The sequence below is a fragment of the Pinus tabuliformis genome, chromosome 9, assembly GCF_031772625.1.
Source record: "Pinus tabuliformis cultivar Carrire ecotype Pingquan chromosome 9, CPIR1, whole genome shotgun sequence".
NCBI lineage: Eukaryota > Viridiplantae > Streptophyta > Pinopsida > Pinales > Pinaceae > Pinus > Pinus tabuliformis.
The window spans coordinates 632934064-632958583 of record NC_142307.1 but is presented as its reverse complement, the minus strand read 5'-3'; the positions used below and the strand labels follow the sequence as shown (position 1 = coordinate 632958583).

The window sequence follows — 24520 nt, the reverse complement described above, 5'->3', positions numbered from 1 at the left end:
GATGACGAAGAAGTTCCCATATTTGAAGAAGAAGAAGTTCATCATGAAAACTCTACTACAAATCTTGAAGAAGAAGGACCAAGTGAGCCTATTCAATCAGTGGTCATCCCAACCACAAGGAAGAGGCCAAATTGGTTGAAAGCTACATTAGAAGATGTTGAAGGACATGAAGCTGCAAAAGGTTCCTTCAGGGAAAGTAAGAAACCAAAGAGATATTCTGGCTATGCTGCATATATGACAAAGTTAATTGAAGCCGAACCATCTACATTTAAGGTAGATGTGCATGAAGAGGTTTGGAAGAAAGAAATGCAGGAAGAATATCAATCCATCATGAAGAATGGGGTTTGGGAGATTATTCCTAGACCTAGTGACAAATCGGTTGTCACATCTAAGTGGATCTATAAGATCAAACATGCCGTTGATGGAATTATAGATAAGTACAAAGCAAGATTCATTGCAAGGGTTTCTCTCAAAAGGAAGGCAATGATTATGAAGAAAGTTTTGCACCCACAACAAGGTACACTACCATTAGATCATTGGTTTCACTGGCTGCTACAATGGGGTGGAATATCCATCAAAGGATGTTAAGACCACATTTCTGAATGGGGCCATTGATGAGAAGTGTATATCGAACAACCCAAGGGCTTTGAAGTGAATAGTAGGGACTCTCATGTTTGCAGACTTAGAAGGCCCTATATGGTTTGAAGCAAACACCTAGGGCGTGGTATGCAATGATGGATGCAAATCTTCTTAGAATTGGGGTCGTGAAGAGTTATGCTCATTCGGATCTCTACATCAAGGCCGTGAATGGTGAGCCCTTCATTATTCTACTTTATGTGGATGATCTATTCATCACAGGTGTAGAGCGAAGAATTCAAGAATGCAAGAAGATGTTGGCAGCTGAATATGAAATGAAGGATCTAGGCTGATGAACTACTGCCTAGGTCTAGAAGTATGGTAGAGACATGGGGAGATATATTCAAGGCAAGGAAAGTACATCATCAAGTTATTGCAGAAGTTCAGGATGATGGATTCCAAGCCGATGACTACTCCTATGGACACCAACCTTAAGAAGTCGAGGGGCTCTGACTCTAGTCTCGTGGATCCTACCTCATATCGACAATTGGTGGGTTTCCTAATGTATCTGGTAAATACTAGGCCAGATATATGTTTTGCAGTGAACATTCTTCGTCAGTTTCAGTTGGAGCCTCATCATGATCATTGGATAGCTGCCAAACATATATTGAGGTATCTTCGTGGCACTATACATCACTGCCTAAAGTATGATAGTAAGGAAGTCAGTCTAATTGGCTTCACAGACTCTGATTGGGGTGGCAGTGAGATCGATGGAAGTAGAACTACTGGAGGATGTTTTAGTCTAGGAGTTGTTTTGATCTCATGGATGAGTAGGAAGCAAGATCCCGTTGCATTGAGTAGTACTGAGGCAGAATATGTGGCTGCATGTGAAGTAGGAAAAGAGGCTGTTTAGTTAAGGAAGCTTCTGACAGATTTTTTCAAGAAGTCTCTAGGTCCTACTGTGATTTATTGTGACAATCAAAGTTATATCAAGATGTCTGGAGATCCCGTGTTTCATGCTAGAACAAAGCATATCAACAATAAGTTTCACTTTATTAGGAACTTGGTGCAGGATGGGATCATGAAGTTGGAGTATATCTTGATAGATGAACAAGTAGCAGACATACTAACAAAGGCTCTTCCTAATAAGAAGTTTGAATATGTAAGGAACTTGCTTGGTTTGGTAGATATTGTTGATTGTATTGATGATAAGTGTGTGGAAGAGATTTGGTTGAGGCTTTGCGAGTGAAGCATTGCTTGGGAAGACATCTGGCCGACACTTTGTGTTGATGTTTGGGTCCGGAAGTTGGTAAGGTGGTGTTGGTTATTGTGCTTATTTTTGGATACACATATGGATTTTTGGGTTGGTGGTTAGCAAGTAAGACTGATGGTACCTAGAGAGGCTGAAAGCTTGAGTCCACCTTATTCCCACTTGGATAGATTGCCCTGGTCAGGAATCTAGTCCATGGCATTACGGTGCCTAAATTGTTGGGAGACCAATGGATAAATTGCCCAGGTCAAGAATCTAGTCTGTGGCATTATGGTGCCTAAATTGTTGAGAGACCAATGGATAGATTTCCCTCGTCAGGAATTTGGTGCATTGCATTGCAGTGTCTAAAGTTTTTCATGGTTCATATAGCTTGAGATCTTCCATTGTATTTGTAGATTATGAATACCTTCCTAGTTAAGAGGGAGTGTTGGAAAATGTAACTATGTTTGGTCTTCATTAATGTACTTGAGTCATCATGTAATATACTTGCCAAAATAATAAAGAAAATATTTTTTATTATTGTAACAAAGAATTATTAAAGCATGGGTTTCATGCTTGGGTCATCATTATATTAGTCAAAGTCTCCATTGTGGACTCCTATGATTAATATTGAGTTTATAGAGTCATTGTACATTCAAAGAGACCCTTCTTGGGCTTTTGAATCATGTAAAAAGGTTTAGTATTGAGTCAAATATGATTTATGTATCCTCCACATCAAGTCGGCCTAAGGACCCTATTTCAACCCACAAGAAGCCTATAAATACAAGCTAGTCGATGTAATTTGGAGCATCAACTCTCAAGCTAGTTCAATATCTCAAGAGTAGTTGGGGAAGTGTGAAGTTTGTTGCTGATAAGTCGAAAGAAGTGTGAGTTTGGGGAAGTCTAAGGAGAGGAAGAAAATCGAGCTTTTGGTGCCTTTCTCTCTGTTTCATGCTCTGGATTGGGAGATCAAAGTCTCCTAAGTTTCACTGTTACCGGAAGCTGTTGCCTAGTCGAAGTTGTTGGAAGGGGTTGAAGATCTGGAAGGATGACTTGGTGTGGAGGGAAGGTTTGGTCTTGGTCTAGGGTGAAGGGTCTCAAAGATTACTATTGAAAGGAAGAATTATCTTGATTGGGTTTTGTTAAAATTGGCAACTAGGGCGAAACTCCACATGGCTCATCTTATTTATGACAGTTGATATATTCTTTGTTTCCTCTCTCGGAGAGGTGTAGGGTTGATCTAAAGATCATTCGATTCGGACATGTAAAAATGAAGATATGAATTTATTTATATTATGAACAAATTGTCAAGGTCGGCTAGCTAGCAAAACAGGCATTCAAACCCCCAGATAATCCTCAACGTTGCATATAAAAGGAGGATACCTCAAGTCATTTTGTCATCATCTCATCTTCACACATCTCTCTCTCTTCACTTGATTGGGTACGCTAATCTAGGCAACTGTCTCTCACACGTGCGGAGGAAGGAGGATGTTTTTCTGTTTGGTTGTTTGACTATTTTGACTGAATTTCAAAGGTTGTATTTTGGGTTACGTTGACCAATGTTGACCTCCTTTTGACTGCGGATTGGGTGAGGTATCTTATCCTTGGTAGGCTGCAGATCTGGGCATTGAAATTGAGGTGATATGACCTCTCATTTGACCAACGTTGACTACCCTAGGGCTGGCCGCAGTTTGACTTTCGTTGACCAACTTTTGACTGGACTTTTTTGGACTGTTTTGGGTTGATTGGGCTTGCTGTTGGAGGCCAAAGTTGACTGGGTTTGGCTGCGTTGTTTAGAGGAAGAATTCTTCCCTGTTTGACCAACGCTGACTTTTCTGGTTAGGGCTTCTTGTTGCAGTCATAAATTATCAGATTTGTAAATTTGTACGATCTCTCTCTCTCTGCTGAACTATTGAAGAATATAAGAAGAATTGATCAAGGGTTCCCCACATTGGGGTTTGTCCCTGGCTGGTGCCACATCTTGTGTCCTCTTGTCTTGGCTTGTCTTCTACTGTTTATGTTTATGTTCTATCTACATTTTACTATCATGCTGATGTGATTGCTAAAACTAGATATTGATATTGGGCTAATAAAGAAATTGAAGTAAATTTCTCTTAAGCATAAACATACCACTGTTACCTAAAATTAACATGGTATCAGAGCTGAGGTGAAGACAAAGCCCAAGCAAGAGTGAAAGAGAAATCACTAAAGGCAGTTGGACAAGGACAAAAGGCTCAATGGGTTCCTCATCCCACTTCCTAGCTGAAGACAAGCTCCGTGAAAAAGGCTGACTATCATGAATGGAAGATGTCTCTTGATTTGACCTGGGAAGAACAAGAAGTGTTGGATTATGTGAAGGGTAAAATCCCTGAGCCTCCTTCAAATGCACCGGCTGGTGCTAAGACCAAGTACAATAATGATGAAGTCAAAGCAAAGAAGAATATCAGAGATTCCATTGACAAGCGTCTGGTGGCCTACATCTCCGATTTGAACACCTGCAAGGAGATCTACGATAGATTGGTCACCATGTTCAAGGTTAGTGATGCAAATCAAATTTTATTTCTCGAAAATAAGTTGAAGGATATTAAGAAGGGCAAGGACGAGGATATTCATTCCTACTTCTTAAGGATCACTGAGATCAAGAATGATCCACTTTCGATTGGAGAGGTCATTCCTAACCGAGAACTTACTATCACTACCCTTGGACGACTCCCACCCCAGTGGTATATATTTAGAACCACTATTCTCAATAATGATTGAATTCCAGGGTTTGAAGAATTGATGTCAAGATGCATTCAAGAAGAAACAAGAATGGTGGAGAAAGAAATGCCTTCTAATAGAAGCAACCCCACTGCTTTCTCCGCTCATGCCAAGAGGAGAAATAATGCAGGGTCTAAAGGTTATTTCAATGGAAAGCCTGGATCTAAGGGTGGAAGGAAGGGCAGGTGCTTTGTTTGCAATAAGTTTGGCCACTATGCAAGGGAGTGTCCAAATAGAAGGGACACATCACATGATGATGATCACAATCACTCCAGGGGAAACTTCAACAACAACAATCAAAGGAATGGCAAGTTCAATGGCAAAGGAAAAAGGAATGCGGGACATCATGGAAATCGTCAACCCTCCAAGAAATCAAGGAACTCCAGGTATGAAGAATCAAATGTTGTTAACAATAAGCAAAAGGAATACTATCTTATATCGGCCCTCTCCACTACCTGTCACTTTGGGGAATTGGATAATTGATAGTGGTGCCTCAAGGTACTTCACCAGATACAAGGAAGCTATCTCTAATCTGATAGAGGAGACAAACTTGGAGATTATTCTTAGAGATGATGCCACCTATCCCGTGAAGGGAGTAGGGAATGTTACCCTTCAATTGAATCAAGTTAACACAATTCATTTACAAGAAGTTCTATATGTACCTAATCTCAAGAAGAACCCGGTGTCCATTTCGGCAATGGAAGACAAAGGATATAAGGTGGCATTCATCGATGGAAAGGTACGTGTTTGGAAAAAGGAATTTTAAAGATGCTTTTACTCTTGTGTTCAGGGTTGACACTTTGTATCAAGTTGGAGGAAGTCCATTGGGAGCCATGTCTTGTGACACATCTCTACAATCTGAACTATGGCACCGGAGGTTTGCCCATGTTCATTATAAGGCTCTTCCCGATGTGAGACAGATGGTGACAGGTATGCCCGAGTTCAAAGTAGAGCATGAAGGTGTATGCTCGGGATGTGCCGAAGGAAAACTTACAAGGGGACCATTCCCTTCAAGTAATAGCAAGACCACAGATATATTGTAGTTGATCCACTCTGACATATCTGGTATGATGCTCGTAAACTCTTTGGGATGATATTTATATTATCTCACCTTTACAAATGATTATTCTCGCAAGCCCTAGATCTACTTCTTGAAAAAGAAGGATGAAGTGTTGACTTGGTTCCGTCACTTCAAAGCCATGCTCGAAAACCAATCCGAGAAGAAAATCAAGATATTGAGGATTGATAATGGGACTGAGTACGAATCAAATGAATTCCATGATTATTGCAGAGAAGCTGGCATTAAGAGGGAGACTACAACACCATACACTCCCGAGCATAATGGTGTGGCTGAAAGGAAGAATCGTACTATTGTAGAAGTTGTTTATGCCATGCTTCATGATTAAGGGCTTCCGAAGTTTCTATGAGCCGAAGCTGCAAATACCACCATGTATGTTCAAAACTGATGCCCTCATTGAGCATTGGACTCCAAGACTCTCGAAGAAATGTTCACTGGTAAGAAACCCGATGTCTCTCATTTTAGAATTTTTGGAAGTCCCGTATATTTTCTTGTGCCGAAAGAGAAAAGAAGAAAATTAGGTGCATCAGGGAAGAAAGGAATCTTTGTGGGCTATAGCGAAAATTCTAAGGGTTATAGAATTTATGTGGCTGGTCAAAGGGAAGCTAAGATAATTCATGATGTCACCTTTGACGAAGATATGGCCCTCAGCAAAATCAACAACCTTCCTATCCCAAGGAAGGAAAAAGAAGCTAACACCGGAAAACAGGGTGAAAAAGCGGACAAGACGATGGCTGATGTTGATGAAGCTATGGATCCTATTGATCCTTCTCCCCAAGAGGAGACCCTCACGGCTTAGGGAGACTCTCGAAGATTCCGAGATACATATTGCACGAAAGGGGACTTTCCATAAGAACAAGAAGCCAAACAGTTATCAAGGATACTTGAACGTCATGAGCACTATCATTCAAAATGAGCCTTCATCATTTGAAGAAGCCGTGAAGCAACAAGTATGGAAGGATGCTATGAATGAAGAATACAAGTCTATTATGAAAAATGATGTCTGGGATGTGGTCCCTAGACCCCAGGACAAATCAGTTGTCACCTCTAAGTGGCTCTACAAAATCAAGCATGGAGCTGATGGAAGTGCAGAAAGGTTCAAGGCTCGCTTTGTTCCTGGAGGCTTCTCTCAAAAGGAAGGTGTAGATTACAATGAGATATTTGCACCTGTTTCTCGATACACCACCATTCCCTTGATCATAGCCCTTGCTGCCTCGCAAGGATGGAACCTACATCAGATGGATGTCAAGACTGCTTTCTTGCATGGTTCGATCAAAGAGGAAGTCTATGTGGAACAACCCGAGGGGTTTGAGGTTCATGACTTGAAATGTCATGTATGCAGGTTTAAGAAATCTCTCTATGGCTTGAAGCAAGCACCCCGGGCTTGGTATGAGAGGATTGATAGCTATCTGATGAAGCTGAGATTCACTAGAAGTGAAGCCGATCGAACCTTTACTTTAAGGTTGAAAATGATAAAACTCTCATACTGGTACTTTATGTAGACGACCACTTTTTGACAGGTGCAGACCCTCTCATTCACAAATGTAAGAGGGAGTTGGCTTCTGAATTTGAGATGAAGGATCTAGGACTGATGCACTACTTCCTATGGTTGGAGGTCTGGAAAAAGGCAAGAGAAATTTTCCTAAGTCAAGGAAAATATGTTGTGAAGATATTGGAAAGATTTGGGATGGTGGATTACAAGCTTGTGACTACCCTGATGGAGCTTAACTTTAAGAAGTTATGTGGTAGTGCTGCCAGACCTGAATTTGGAAATGCATTTGACAATCGTCAACTCATAGGAGCGTTGATGTTCTTGGTGAAGTCCTATCTAGACATATGTTTGGCAGTTAATACATTGAGCCAATATATGGTTGAGCCTCATCAGATACATTGGATTGGTGCCAAGAATCTTCTGAGATATCTTTGGGGCACAATCACTCATGGACTGAGATACACTACCGGAGATGTGAGGTTGCATGGTTATTCTAATGCTGATTGGGTCGACAGTGTGGTGGATCGCAAGAGCACTTCTGGGTGCTGTTTTTCTTTGGGTTCTGCTTCGATATCCTGGATGAGCATGAAACAGAAGTCGGTTGCCTTGAGCACCGTTGAGGCCGAATACATAGCTACTAGTATGGGCTCCTGTGAAGATGTTTGGTTGAGGAAGCTCTTTAGTGAGCTGTTTGGACATGTGTTGGATACCACCATGATTGTCTGTGACAACCAGAGTGGGATCCAATTATCAGAGAATCTCGTATTTCATGACCTCTCCAAGCACATAGATATCAGGTACCACTTTATCTGGGATATGGTACAACTAGGAGCAATAAGGCTCCATCACATTGGGACTGATGAGCAGGTCGCCGATATTCTGACAAAGCCCCTAGGGAAGGTCAAGTTCTTAGCCTTCCGAGAACGACTTGGAGTCGTGGAGAGACCCTCTTCTGAGGGTCCTGTATGATATGGACATTGAGCGTTGGGAGCTCTGGGGGGGCTTGGGGTACTTCTTGGAGCGATGAGCAACCATAGGGTGAGTGGTTTAGCCTTTCCCTAGTGGTTTGCTATGTACAGGGTGAGTGATTCAACCTTCCCCTGTGATACCCGTGGCGACATGTAGGCAGGATGAGTGTTTCATCCTTCTCCTGCTGATACATCCTACCCATGTAGTCTAGGACTCATGGGAAGTACCTCTCATCTGACCAATGAGTAGGGAAATGAGGATAGGGACCATAGTACTACTGATGGACGTATCATGTACTACTGTACTCCCTATGCTAGGATGACTGATATTGATATGGAATCAATTGGAACTGACTTCGGGTCGGTAAGAGTGGTATGAGACACTCTCTTTTGATTAGAACTGACTTCAAGTCAGTAAGAGTGGTATGAGACACTCTCTTTTGATTGGAACTGACTCCAGGTCAGTAAGAGTGGTATGAGACACTCTCTTTTGATTGGAACTGACTTCAGGTCAGTAAGAGTGGTTTGAGACACTCTTTTATTTGGGACTGACTTCGGGTCAGTAGAGAATGGTATGATATTCTCGATCACTTCTTCTTCTTTATAGTTCAACAAAGAAGAGCAGTGTATAGAAGTGCATTGATGGCAGAGATAGTACCGACTGGCAGATGGATTAGCAGATGGAGTTCTCCCTAGGTGAGAGGGAGTGTTAAAATTGGCAACTAGGGCCAAACTCCACATGGGTCATCTTATTTATGGTAGTTGATATTTTTCTTAGGTTCCTCTCTTCGAGAGGTGTAGGATTGATCTAAATATCATCCGATTCCAACATGTAAAAATGAAGATATGAATTTATTTATATTATGAACAAATTGTCAAGGTCGGTTAGCTAGCAAAATAGGCATTCAAACCTCCAGCTCATCCTCAACGTTCCATTTAAAAGGAGGAACCTCAAGTCATTTTATCATCATCTCGTCTTCACACATCTCTCTCTCCTCACTTGATTGGGTACGCTAATTTGGGCAGCTGTCTCTCACACGTGCGAAGGAAGGAGGACGTTTTTCTGTTTGACTGCGTTGACCGAATTTCAGAGGCTGTATTTTGGGCTGCGTTGACCAGTGTTGACCTCCTTTTGACTGTGGATTGGGTGAGGTGTCTTCTCCTTGGAAGGCCACAGATCTAGGCACTGAAATCGAGGTGATATGACCTCTCATTTGCCCAGTGTTGACTGCCCTAGGATTAGCCATAGTTTGACTTTCGTTGACCAGCTTTTGACTAGACTTTTTCAGACTATTTTGGGTTGATTGAGCTTGTTGTTGGAGGCCGAAGTTGACTGGGTTTGGCCGAGTTGTTTAGGGGAAGAACTTTGCCCTATTTGACTAGCGTTTTCTTTCCTGGTTAGGGCTTCTTGCTGCTGTCATAAATTATTAGATTTGTAAATTTGTACCATCTCTCTCTCTGCTGAACTATTGAAGAATATAAGAAGAATTGATCAAGGGTTCCCCACAATGGGGTTTGTCCCTGGCTGGTGCCACATCTTGTGTCCTACAGTCTTGGCTTGTCTTCTACTGTTTATGTTTATGTTCTATCTGCATTTTACTATCATGCTGATGTGATTGCTAAAATTGGATATTGATATTGGGGAAATCAGGAAATTGAAGGAAATTTCTCTTAAGCATAGAACATACCATTGTGACCTAAAATTAACAGGTTTTCCCCTCAAGGGGGGTTTTTCCTTGGCATAGTGCCTATATCTTGTGTCTCTTGTTTTGTGATCTTCATACGCACATTATATGGTAATTGCTTGATGAAAGGTAAGATAATGAAGAAGTAAAAGTAGCCAACACACTCACAAGTAATTATCAAGAAAGGAGAATCAAACCCTAATATAACTACTTTGATTTTCCAACAACCTTGCCATCCAATATTTCATTTGAAACAATACACCATACATACCTTGTAGTATTCAGATACCTGTGCTCGTTCTAATTTGACATTGGTAGCGAGAGGACCTTGTCAATTTCCTTCTCATGGGAAACTATAGCTCTTCTCTTCCTGCACTAGCCATTTTTTCCTGCATCTCAGATGATACTCAAGAAGAATCCACTTATCACATCTCATTAAGAGGTTAGAAGTATCCAAATACTCACATATACATGCAATAAGTATAAGTAATAATCAAAACAATAATCAGATCAATAGGTCCAAACAGAAGTAAAGACATGAAGGAGCACCATAAATTGAAAAGTACTTATTTTCAATGAGAGGTGATCATCTCCCTCTTGAACTAGCCTTCAAGAGCTATTACTATCCATTGTCCACTTGTTCCCTTCAATATATATTCATCAACAGCCAGGCCTAATCGAAACTATCCCATCTAGGGCGTCATCAAATGTGTCACAAGTGCTTGAGCATCTTCACATTGACCATGCTAGGGTTTCTAGATTTCATATCTCAAATTTTTGCCATAAACCAAGGTTTCTTTCAAACTCGAACCTCATAGTATCCTTCAAACCCTAATAACCAAATTACCTAGGGTTTCCTTCAAACACTAGAATTCTTTAGGTCTCCTTCATCCTCTCTTGCTTCCATCAATGGTGTCATCACAAGTGTGATCTCCATGACTTTTCTTTAGCCTAGCTTTGATACCATGTTAATTTTTTTTTCTTAGGGCTATACTATTCTTTGCTTTGACAATTGCATTTCACTATTTCCATATTTAAATTCACCCCTTATATCATTATTTAGATTTACATCATTATTCAACAACATATACAACTATGTAGAAAGAACAATATCATCATCAATGCAATGGAACATTAAGGAACAATAGAAGAAAAACATTTACACATAGAGACACCATGATTGGTAAGAGACTAGGGAAAAACCCACTATGGGGAAAACTCTTTCAAATTCTTCTTCTTATTAGATTGTGATTGAATGATTTAGCAAAAGAGAGTACAATGATCCATATCTTCATCCATAAACCTATCCAGTAAAATCAACTAAACAATATCCATGAGATGAACCCAACAATGTTAATACTTAACACCCTGCATCAAAAGCATGAAATCAACTGTCACTATCTGCGGTCAACTGCCGAACCCTACGGTCAATGAGCGAGAACTTCAGTCAACAAAAAAATGCAGCTTTAGGTCCCATTCGCAGGGAGGAAGTGGGCATGCGAGCGACTAAGAGCTTTCAGTTGCTTCCTTGAGCTGCAAGGTAGTGACCAATCAAATCTATCCTTTGGTAATCCTGCAACTGAGAAACAAAACCCTAGAAAACACGTGCAAGCTTCGGACCGTGTAATCTCGGACTTGGCCCAAACACTTTCCACGAACTTGCCTTAGACTGTGCGAACCAAAACCAAAGAAGAGAATAGAAGAATGCTCCATGATGATGTCAAACTGAGGTGGAGGTCACTTGTATTTATAGCCTTCCAAGGGTGTCCAATTTACTTTAGCGCTGACCTGATCAAATATGCATGTGTGGGCTTATAATTCAAAAGTACACTTTCCCTTGTCCAAATTTGATGATATTTAGGTCGATTTTGGTCCTCTCGAAAAGAGGAATTCAATGCAATCATCATCTCCATCAAATGAGCTGTCCAAGGTGAAATTTGGCCCTAGTTGCCAATTTTAACACTTACTTGCTAATGTAGATCCTTCAACAACAATCCTTTCAAATCTCTTTTGTCACTAGCACCTAGCAATCCTTTGCCTCCTTTACTCATAGAGAAATTTTCTCCTTTAAAGTCTTTGCACACCAGCTGCTCACAACGCACTTTGTCCTTCAAGAAACATTGTATAATCAGCTCAGGTCCTCACATTGGCTTAATCCCTCAAGTCACTGTATAATTAGGCCTCAAACTAGATGTCCAAACCCTCCTTTGTTGGAAAAACTTCATAAAAACACCTCAACAACCATTCTACTCCAAAACATCAACCCTTCACATTGTCTCTTTTCCTTCTTTTACTACCTAAGATGACTTGTTGTCCCTAATTTAGGACTTAGGCTAATTTCGACCTCCTTTAGGGCTTAACCTAACCACAAAACACCAGCTCAGCTTCTTGAGGCCTTGCGCCCTTCCACAGTAGTCTAGATAGAGCCATGTTAGGTCTCTTTCAGGGCTTGACCCTCTCTCTTGTACACAAAAACAAGAATAAACTTCAAAAACATAGAATTCAGTGGTCTCTTCCTCCCAAATTCGGCCTGGACAAAGCCCTAGCTAGGGCATAAAAACATCACAAAGATTCAACCTCCTTTGCTAATCACACTTGGCCTTCTTCAAAATAAAATAAGACCATAAAATGCTCTTCTCACCAAGATGCAACTCCTCTTGAGGTATGTGTTTCCTTTCTACGGCATATGTAGACATAAGAATGAATGCTATGTTGTGGTGAGACCTCTCCTAGGTCTCCTTTATTTATATATCTCCATTGTTGCTTTTAGGTGCCCCCTTTAGTCCATCAAGTTTCCCTCATGCAACAAATAGAATAAACAAATATTATCTTTGGGTCTTTATCCCACAACATTGGGTGTAAAACCCACCACTTGGGTACTTTGCCCACAAAAGCTCATTTCCATGGGTCAACTCCACACAAACCTAGTACCCCAAGATTTGTGGGAGTACCTCCCAAGCTACATTTTCAACAATGTCATCCCTCTTTTTGTTGTTTATGCATGCCTAATGACAACATAAATCAATCTACTACCCTAATTGTAGTCTCTTTTGGAAGGCCTTTGTTTCCTTGTTGTTGATTATCATTGGAAGGCCTTTTCCTTGGCTGCTATAGGAAATTGCACACCTTATTATTTCATATCAATCAAACCCTAGCTTATAGCAACCTTATCTTTAATCTAGGCATAGAGTATTTGAACCCTTGTATAGAACATTTGGGCCTTAGCAATACTCTAGGTCATACTATAGACTTATTTGTCCATCACCTTGAGTCATAGTACTAGAATATCCTTTATGTGACTTAGGGAAGCCTCCCTTGGGGTCAAATACCACTAAAGAACATGAGAAAGGTTGCTGAGGTGACAATGGAAATCCTTTTGCTTGTTTCCATAAGGTCTAGCCCTGCCCATTGAGGCTTTGGACCAGGCCTGCTAGATTTTGCAGCAACAAGGCCAACTCAACAAAATGATGGATAAACATAATTATTGACACTTGTGACTAGAAGAAAAAAATACCAATCCCATGAGAGGCTCTTATTATGCAAGAAAACAAGACCCTATGCTGATATAAATAGGAAAAAATTAGCATACTAGTAACTAGCTCTGAATAACAGCTAAAGAAAAGGAAATAGCTGCAAATGAAAGCCTATATTTTCCGTCCTAGAATGTAAAAATCAGCAATACAAAAATATGAAAATGGCACTACATAAATAAGCAATAAATCTACTACCCAAAACCCAAAAATTCGCATCAACTTTTCTTTTTGTTTTTGTTTTTAATAAATATTATTTTGTAGAAATCAAAGCCCAAAAACTCATATTTTGGGCGTTTCTCAAAGTTTCCATGATCAATCAACATATTCAAATGAGCAATATAGCCATCTAACCAAGTGATCAATTAGATGGGAAAGATCAATACAAACCTCCCAATGGCAATTGGATGTAGCTCAGTGGTTGAGGGAAATGTTGTTGTCCTTCCCACCCGCATTCAATTCTTTCATGTGACATGTTGTAACAACTTTGAGCCTTGTTTTTTGAGAGTCCCTTGAGGACCAAAACATGCATATTCATCATATGGAATATAAAGATATTTCTTCATCAGAAACAAAAATAGTCAACACTCGAGTGCAACCAACCACGATGTCTCGTAATTTGGAAAGATGCATTCATGTGTTTTCTCTTAAGAAACTAATAAAAATGGTTGGATGAAGTTTGGAGCATTGTACCTCATCAGTGGTCAACAAGAAAGTATAAGAGCCAAGACTTTTAAAATTTTCCTGCTGAAACACCTCTATCATCATGAGCTCATTTGGATCATGAGTAACCCTGATTACGTCGAGAGATGATTGTACTCTCCAGCCTAATATGGTAGAGATGTTGTAATGTCTTGTAAACATTTTGACTTGGTGAAAATAAAATAAAAATAACCCTATGTTAAAAATAATTTTAAACTAAAATAATAAAAATAAAAATTCTACATTATTATTATTATTTTTTTTTTTTTGAGTAGTTAAGGTAAATTTGACTTGGTCAAGTTACCGATGGTTTTTGAACTCTAGGTCCAATGAGAACCCATGGTATTCGTGTGGAATATAACCTATATTTAAAGGGGGAAATTAAATCATCCTGGATCCATCTTAACTCAGGTTCTACCAAGCACTGAGAGGGATCAAATCTCTTGAGATGAAAACCTCTTTTCGAGGGAAAAGAGATTTGATCTGTTTCGGTGCTAGGTAGATCTAGGCTGGTATCCAAACTATGATCAAGTAGAGGATCTTCTTGAAAAATAGGATTTGAATGCAAGATGATGGGTAGGTTGTGCGAGAGATCAACTTCTAGTTGAAACAAAGATTGGTAATTTTGTAATTGTGGCTGATTGTATTTTTCTTGAACCATTGTGGGGATAGGCACTGACAAGGACTCTTGTTGATCCAATTATACATGGATGATTTGTTGTTCTTCTTGTTGTACTAATAATCCAAGGAAACCAATACTAAACTTGGCTCTTCATCTTCATCTTCACGGAACTTTGCAAATGAAACAAGTTCTACAACTACCAGTTCATGGTCATCCAAGCATGAGTCACTTTCATCATGTTTATCCCTGGAAGCTCGATGAAATGCAAGGTTTCCATCATCATGTTCTTCCATAGCAATAAGAAGTTCCTACAATCTTTGAGTGGCCTAATAGGATTGCTATACTCTCTGGGCAACCAGGAAAACTTGCCTTAAATTTGTTTGTTGCTAACTCCAAAAGAGAGTATGGAACTCTATATAAAAAGCAAAAGCATAATCCACCATAATGTCTTTTGGTTAGAATGTAGGGAGAATCTTGTTATATGTATTCATGAATCTAACATGTAACTCAAGAAGAGTTACGTCTTTCTTCTTAATATGACAAAACTCCAACACTTTATCCTGTGCCTACCATATGTATTCAACATCAATTATCAATCATGATCTTTCTACTATGGAGTCACTAATGGACATTGTTAGGTGTTGATCCATCCTTGTGTTCTAGAATAAATGTTTAGGTTAATGAAGGCCTAGAACAATGCCTTTTGTATGGTCTAATTACAAGGATCCCCTCTTGCCAACCAATATGATTCAACCCTACCCGCAATGGAGCTGCTAAGTGAGAAAAAAAAATATAGAAATTACATAAAAAACTCATTTATGCTGTTAGAATTACAAAGGATTGGCAACGAATCCCCAACAATGGTGCCAATTTGTTAGTACAAAAATACACTCCCCAGAAAATTAGTAACTTGATGAATATGTAATTGAAATTTCCCTGTAACATTTAGAGGAATTTCCCCATGTCACCAACAAATCTCCTCTTCATGCGTGAAAGAAAATCAAGATGAAAAGAACTTTAAATTATAGATTTGTTACCAGGATGAAGGCCTAAAAGGTTGTAAAACATTGGAAAAGAAAGTATCAAAACACTAAGAAGCTTTGAAGTCTAGAAGAAGGCATGGAAATGCTTTATTCTACAAATACCTATTGAAGTTTCTAAGTTTACTTAGTTAGAGACCCTCCATGCACTTTATTTGATTTATTCCTATCTGCTTGTTATTTTCCTTAACAAGTCATTTACAACGTAAATACTGAAAATAAACACTAGTGCATGCTCAACATATTACAGATCAACAACTAAAAGAAACAAGAACAAACATACCATATGACACCATTATTTTTGGACTAATGTCCCCAGAAAAACCCAATGCGGGAAAACCGATGTAGCTATCTGAGGGTTTTCCTATTAAGCAATATTAGAGTACAATCTGGGTGTCGAAACTGGCCTACCCAACAAAGAATTTCCTTAGCAGTAATACCTCTCGGTTTCTGACAAATCTACTGGCTGAAACCCCGGATAATCATTCCGGCAACTACTCAGCACCAATATGCCCCAGAAACCCCAGCGTCTGCCCAATCTGGACTGTGTCAGCCTCTCCTAGCCCAACGCTGCCATTGCGTCAACCTATCTTGGCCTGCGTCAGCCCCAAGAGGCCCTGCGTCAGCTCTCTGAGCCTTTGCGTCAGCTACGTTAGCCCCTTTAGTGCTCTGCGCAACATTTAGATGCCTCTACGTGGCCCTACGTGAGCACTAGATGCTCCTGCGTCTCTCTCTCTAGCTTCTCAGTTGCTATCCCGACATTATCTCTGCCTCTCTGTTTCTCTGTACTCAATGCCCCTCAGCTGCTCTCCGATCACTGATTCTATCTCTCTTAGCAAACCCCGCTCTAGAGAATAGAATAACTGATCATCTGGTGTATCCTCCAAGTGACCCTCAAGCCTCCTCTTATACTTTTCCTGTTGACATCTCAACGGCCAAGATTAGGTCCCTGATCAACGACTAAGATTAGATCTGGCTTGATCCATGTCTTTTGGACCACTCTAACACAGATTCATATTAATACACATTAGCATTTTATTTTCCCTAAGTTTAGACTTAGGGATTCCATTAAAAATATTAATTATTTTAATATCTCCTGATCTGTTTAGAATCTACCCAAACCCTTTCTGAGTATTGGAGATGTCATGTGCCCCAACCTCTCCACCAAATTTCGTGGCTAGAGCACATCTGATGCTACCCCAAATCAACAATACCAAAAGGCTAATTGCGCTAAAGAGATAGACACATAACCAATACAATGATGTTTCCTGCACAAGAATGTAGAATCTAAAAGAGAGAAAGAGAGGAAACACGAGAGAGTATGCTACTGTGAAAGAAGATGTGCCACCTAACCAAAGAAAACTCCTTTTAATGAATCTTTCCTCCTATGTGTTGATTTTTCAAGGCTTTCAAATTTGATAATTACTTCTAATGATTCTTTGGCCAATTCTTTGTGTCACATTTATCATTAAGCAATTACACATAGAAATCTCAACAGGGAAACAATAATGATACTAGGATCATGAGAGACAACCAAACATAAGAGACACAAGAATTTTACCCTTGGAAAACCCTAACTGGGAAAAAACCAACAACCTTTTCTTAGAGAAATTGTCCAATTCAAGAAGAGATACAATCTGATTTCCAGTTAGAAACAAGGTCAAACTGACCACAAACATACCCAGGTCAAACCTAGTCAACCAAAGACAAATTCGGCCCATTGAGACAACCTTAGAAATTTGGTCAACTTGACCTCAAAATTCGATCAACTGTGCTTGAAATGATTTTGGCCTGCTGCCTCGTAAGAATCTCAATTTGTTGCCTCATAATTCATTCTTCTAAACTCCCATGTGTGAACAAAAGATGAGTATATGTGATCTGAATTAGTGGCTTGAGGAGGAGGACGAGTAGTATTTATATAGTCATCTCATAAGCCCGAATTGGTGTTTCATGTAGGCTGGCCGACTTGAACTTGTGGAGACAATTAATCTGAATTTCAAAAATTCAATTTTCCTCTTTTAAATTTGGCTTGAATTCAACTTTATATTTTCATTTTCTTTTAATTTGTGGGCTAATACAATTAGGGAATACTAATTGTAGCTATCTAAATTCAACACTATGCACATTAGTGAGAAAGGGAGGTCGAATTAGCCATGCAAACCATCCTCATGTACGTTAATTATTTCATTAAGTGAACTCGCTTGATCCAAAGAAAGGCTAGAGTGAAGTAGCTAAGTGCTTGAGTTTGACTAGAGAAGCTTTGATTTGTCATGAGATGAAGTATCCTTGAGTGTATTTTCAGAGAGAGTCAAACTAGAGGATATGTGTTAATGCACATTAGTGAGATTGAGAGTCTCTCTTGGTTAAATGCCAACGAACTAGAGAAGAAATCATGTGCTAGGGTGATCTGGAGGTTTGCTTGAGTGTGACTAACAATGCAAGTGAAGAAAAAATAGTTAATTGGAGGGAAAATTGGAGTGGAGTGAGGATAGTGTGGAGAGAGAAGCCAATATGCTAGAGTTAACTAAGGATAGAGTGGAGATAATCTTAGTTAAACTGAAGTGAAGTAAAAAGAGAGTGCATGCGCTTAGTTAATTTAAATAGAGTGCCTTGTTAACTCCTCCATGCATGCATGTGACCCAATTAACTCCAAGAGAGAACCAACTTACTCCTACATCCATGCATGTGTCCTCAGTGGACTCCAATTAACTCATGCAAGTGCTTTGATGACATAAGAACTCTCCTTGTTGAATCATGCACTTGCCACATTGCTGTTCGCTCATCTTTGCATCCAAATTCTACCACTTGTATCAATATTCAATAAGGAGTGCGAATATGTGATCAGATATGACATGCAACCCTTGCTAAATATAACATTGTCTCTCATGTCTCCCAAAAGCAGCTCATCGGATTTATGAGCTCATGTGGATCTCAAATATACCATCATCACTGCCGTTCAAGTCTTTGAACCTTGTCGCCTAAAATGTAGGGGCACTACTGGAGATAGTGAATCTCTTCAATCTAATGAAAAATCTATTCAACATCTATATTTGAATCAATATCACATCATTGAACTGATCTTATCACTTAACTCTATGGTACCACCCTTAGCTCATGGAAAGTTGTCTCTAGAAATGCTTTTGAATGTTAGCCTAGTGAAATATGCTGGTTCGTGACCCTCTAGATTTGTAAGGGGGAAAAATTGGGGGTTAACAAGTTCTCATGTGGATTTACATTGTTGTGTGCTATCTTGTAGTGGTAAGAAATGCTAGCATTTGATGAATTGGAAGCCTCCCATGACAATGATGGAAGGATTGTATCTAAAATTTTTAAAAACTCTTAAGATTGCAATGCTTTTCCTCTTGACCATAGCTAGTTATTTGTTGTTCCCTTAATGGATGATTATTGAAGCATCTAGTGTTGGTTAAGGTTTATTCACGTCTCTTAAGAATAATTGTCTTATCAATTTATAAGTACCAACTCTATATCTAGACTGTTAGTTATATGTACTTTTATGCCTCTAGGAAACTATTGCTATATGGAATTTAAATGTTGATAACTCTGGCCTGCCTTTTTTTTGCCTTATGATTTTATATATGATGGCCATTAGAGATACAAGGCATATTAAAAAGCCTCTTAGCCTCTTTTCAATCTTATTGGCAACAAAATGGTAAGGTACTTTTAGACAAATACAAAATGATTGAAATGATGCAAAATTGTCTATTTTAGTTTGAAAAATGAAAATAATAGTGGAATTTTGTCTCCATAAGTTAATGATGATATTTCCAATGCAGTTGAATTTTTATGATGACATTTTCTTATTATAGTCACTATAACTTTTTCCATGGAAATTCATAATTGAGCAATATATTTTCTAAGTCATGAATATTGATATTGATTGATACTAGTCAATTTATACAACCTTATTATAGCATAAAGCATATACAAAATGTGTATAAAAGTATAGATTAGTAGAGTAATTATTAATGTTGGATGAAATCCTACCATAGGGAGAAACCATTTTAACTTCTAAATACCAACATATTTTCATATCAATGGATATTGCAGACTTTTATAATTGGAATAGGGTGAAACTTATGTATTGTGATGGAGCTTCATTTGCTGGGGATGTCGAAGAAAAGGTATGTGACAAATGGAGACTATTTTTTCTATTCAAATCTAATTATTTTAGCTGCATCTATAACATTCATGAATGCATTTGTTGAAATATATATACATGTATATACTTATATCTTTTTGTTTGCTAATAATCCTTTCAAATCACATGTAGATTATCTTATATGTTATTAAAATAATCATTCATTTTCCCACCCACTCAAGGGAAACTATGTACAATTAATAAATATTATCAATGATCAATTTTCTCTACATGGAACAAACATCTTCTATACTTTTCATGGGACACGGAACACAAAAATACATGTATCTTATGTGGGACATTGCAACCCTCAAAACATGACTTACATACATACATACATACATACATACATATATATATATATATATATATATATATATATATATATATGAATTACATGTTATATATAAGTGAATTACAAATACAAAAATGAAATATAAAAAAAGATTCAAATCTCTTTAGAATTTACAAAGTAAAACATTTACAATTTTACATGATGATGATACAAATTCAATTATACAACTAGTACTACATCAATGATGATAAAATGTCAAATACACAAGAAAGTAGAACCATAAACTGCAATTTTCTCATTAAGTCTTCAAAGTAAAAATATATTACATAGATACTAAGTCACCGCTACTATAGCTGGGAATGTCGATGGCAAATACAAAATAGGGTAGATACTATATACTAAAACTGTAGATGATAGGGTCCATGAACCTAATGGTAAGATCAATCCTTTCCCACCAACCTTCCTCTAAAACTGCATCCTTGACCTTTTTTGAAGAGTCTCGATCTACCTTTCTCCAAAAAGACCAAAACTTCTCCCTTTCCTTTGACCTTTACCAGCGGCCCTTGGTGATTGAGCCATAATATCTATGAAATGAGGAAGATTAATGGACTGTTACAGGGAATAAAAAATTAAAGATTAGTGGTCAAATCCACTTACCCAACTCTTGGAATCAATTTTATCGAAACTAGATTGGTAGACCCCTCAGATTGGAAACCGACCAGAGCAAGATGAAAACTAGTGAAAAAAGGGACCAAAAAACCAGTCAACCAAAAACACATAAATTAATCAAATTTTAAAGAAAACCACATATATTCATGTGCATCCATACAAATCCAAACCATTTACACACAAATAAGAAAAAGTTCTCATTTATAGAGCATGTAAGGGTGCACATAACCAAAATAACGCCGAGTGCAATCCATATTTGAATAAAAATTACATCAAAGAACAAGACCTAGATGGCCTCTAACATCCAAAAATAAATCATGCTACAACAAATACCTACATATCATCAAAATATTTGTCTATATTGAGATGTTTGTAATCAATATCACCCTCTAAGCATTAAAATAAGATAAAAAATGCTTAGCATGACATTCAAGATTTTGTTTGAGTGATATTTACATTTTTAGTAGGATCATGATAGAGGAGTTCAACAAACAATGCCACTAATATCAAGGTAAATAGAGGGATTGGTGCTCTTGATTAAATGCTAGTTCAATACCCTCATACATTACAAAATCCATTGGAAACATTACAATGCCCCCCCCCCCCCCCCCCCATTCCTGAAATCTTGAAAAACTGTTAAGTCTGCTGGATTTTGAGTGAGATCTAAAATTCTACTTTCTCCACATGAAATCCAATGAGGTCGTATCCACTCTCAAACATCCTAAGTCACTTCATGGTAATGTTAAAAATTTAAGTAAAAGGACGTAAATGAACGATAAAGGAGAAACATTACCATGAATTGCATGGCAATAGTAGGGTCATAGTCTTGAATGTTAGGCACCTATTATAGGCTAGTACCTAGCCAAGACAAAACTTAAAACTTCGTTCTAGTTGTCGTGGTGCTTGTACAATCTGGGAAATAACACTCCCTACCCACAGAAGGGGCATGACATGAGGCCCCCACTGCAGAGAGTAGTCTCGGGTTGTGGGTAGTTAGATGAGGAGACTAGGAGAGACCTTTGTAGGAGGAAGCTATGCTTCACTTGTCAGGAGCCTTGCGCACCAGGCCATAGATGCACAACAAACAAGGCCCATTACATCGAGGTATTTTCAGATAGTGATGAGGAGGATGACCTGGAGTTGGAGACAGTGAGATCCATTGACACTTTGAGACACTTTGAAGAATACTGCAGATGCATTGACAAAATCTGTGAGCTCTGAGAAGTTCCCTTGGTGTAGAGAAACAATGGGCATTTCATGGCTGGAAAAATGACTAAGCTCTCCTGTGGCCCCCTGTGGAAAGAAAACAAGTGGGAGATTGTTGGGTTGTGTTATATTCCTTCCATGACTAACCTACATAGTGAACCGGGGGGTTAGAGGGGGGGCGGAGCCCCCCCTTCGTTGCGCCGATTGCGCAACGGGGGGGGGGTCACAGGGGGGGCGGCAACCCCCCCTATCCGGGGGGTTTGAGGGGGGCGGGTAGCCCCCCTCTACCCCGGGAAATTTTTTTTTGGACCCTATATTAGGTTGGGCGAACCTACCTATGGTTTTCGGTCCATGGTTTTGGACGCGATGGTTTTCGGTCCATGGTATTGGATGCTTCGGCATGTATAAATATGTATTGTAACATTGAAAGGAATATAATGAAAAATCAAGCTGGTAGTCCCGGTTTTGGGATCCAGGGGAAAATCTCTGTGTATATGTGTTTTATGTGTTATGCTCTCGCATTGTTTATTTTTCGGTGATTTAGAATTCATATGCAGGTAATTTCTGTACGGGGTTAAAACTTACAGCTACACGGGTTTTCCCACATTGGGTCTTTCTGGGGACTGTTGTCAAAAATATCTGTGTCAATACTTGTGCATATGTTTGTTTTTGTATTACGGTGTGAATTATGCAGCAGTATTTCTTTTAATGTTTATTGAAGTAATTTCATAAATAACTTATTGTGGAATAAGTAGGAAAAATAAGTCAGTTGCTGCAGTGATAGAATTTTCACAAAGGTCTCACACATGCTATCACTAGAGGTTTGAATTGATTCAAACCCTACTTTGAGTAGACATATGCCTTTGGAGGTTATGTTCCATTCCTTTTCTTTCTTATTGAAAGGAGTTTTCATGGTTTTATCCCCTAGATGAAGATTTCGATCGGTGGATGTTGCTTGCACTTATGTCGATGCTTATTGGAACCTTATTGTGCTTATATATAAGCTTGAGGAGGATTTCTCACCTTGGAGAGATACACATCCCACATTGGAGGAGATCTGAGTTTCAAAACCCTAGATTTAGGGTTTTATTGCATATTTTGAGGAAGGACATCCTAGCTTCAAGAGTAGTTTTTTTTTATAGAGTGCCTATTTTGGTAGATCAATGCCACTAGAAGTAGAGTGGCTAGGAGATTTTCAAATTGTGGTCACAATAGAAATTTCGACAATAATAAGAGTTATGATGTTGAAAAATTCTTGTTGCATTTTGATCACTCATTCTAAGTGCCCCATCTTTATTGTTCGAGTGCTTTGGTTATTTGGAGAGATTATTATAGATGTATTCCCAAGGTGTAGAGTGTCCTATCCCTTGAGGCTACATGGCACACATTTTTATGCACTATTGACAAGATGTTTCACGTTGGAGAGCTTTATGGAGGTTGTTTCATAAACAACTCTTTTATTTTACTATTGTTGACTTGTCTCGTAGAGACGATTACATGATACTATCATTGTATTATTTTCTTAGCATATATTTTATTGATTCTTCTTCAAGAAAGTGAATTTCAACAAATCATTGCTTCTTTTAGCGATAAAGTTGTTGAAGAGGCTATATGTTGTATTCCTTAGAGAGAGCAGTCTATCTAGGAAAACAAGTATTATTTTTTTGTAGAAGGAGATAGAGCTAGACTCTAATTAAAGAGTAGCTCTCTCCAATTGTAGTTGTGGTTGAATTTTTGGAGTTTCCCTCTTTGGAGCTAAATGGATATATCTTTCTTGGAGCACATGTGAAGTGTAGGGGTTTCTTTCCTATCATGGTGTGGGTATTGTTCTAATGCTTTTTGTTGTTGCATATGATTTGTGAGTTGCTAATACTTGCTCTTGATTGACCATTGGTGAAAGAAATATTTATCAAATTGGAAGGATTTTTATGTGAGCAATTTCACCCTTTGACCCTTTGTTATCTTGTCTATCAATTATTCTTTTGCATGCTATATCTACTTGAGTGGTTGCTAGGTTAATACTTCATGGTACGACACATTTCACTAGTAAAGTTTTTATGTGGCACTTCAAAACCATCTTAGCATACCATGACCAGCATTCCTTAGCAATGTTAAGTTCTTCTTGTGGTATGAAAATTGTAGCCCTTGTAGTCTTTGCCCTTTATTGAGCTTTCCCTCATGGATTGGCCTCTTGAATCCATCTTTCCCTTGTTGTGTTGGCACTAATCTCTTGATCTGTTCGTCATTCTTTTACTCCATTAAAACTACAAAAAAGACATTGTTTTGCTAGAGCTATCTCTCAACATCACCTTTGAGCTTCATTCATTATAGCTTTAGTAGTCCTACTACCTAGGGATACCCCCTTGATTTGGAGAAGGGCCAACCAAAAGAGAGAGGATAGGTTTCCTAGTGATAGCAGTGACCGTCCTAGTAGTTCCCCCTTGGGTTGTACCTTGTGGATTCAGGATTTTATCATTAAGTATGAATTT

The 24520-nt window shown here is 38.7% G+C and overlaps 1 protein-coding gene across 1 annotated transcript in view; it reads left to right on the top strand.

Moving 5' to 3' along the window:
* LOC149150226 (pectin acetylesterase 3-like) overlaps nt 1–24520 on the top strand; it is a 246347-nt gene that overhangs the window by 113015 nt on the left and 108812 nt on the right. Inside the window, exon 4 of the mRNA XM_089437911.1 lies at nt 19771–19844. Coding sequence (XP_089294037.1) covers nt 19771–19844 — 74 coding nt within the window. The remainder of the gene's footprint in view (nt 1–19770; nt 19845–24520) is intronic.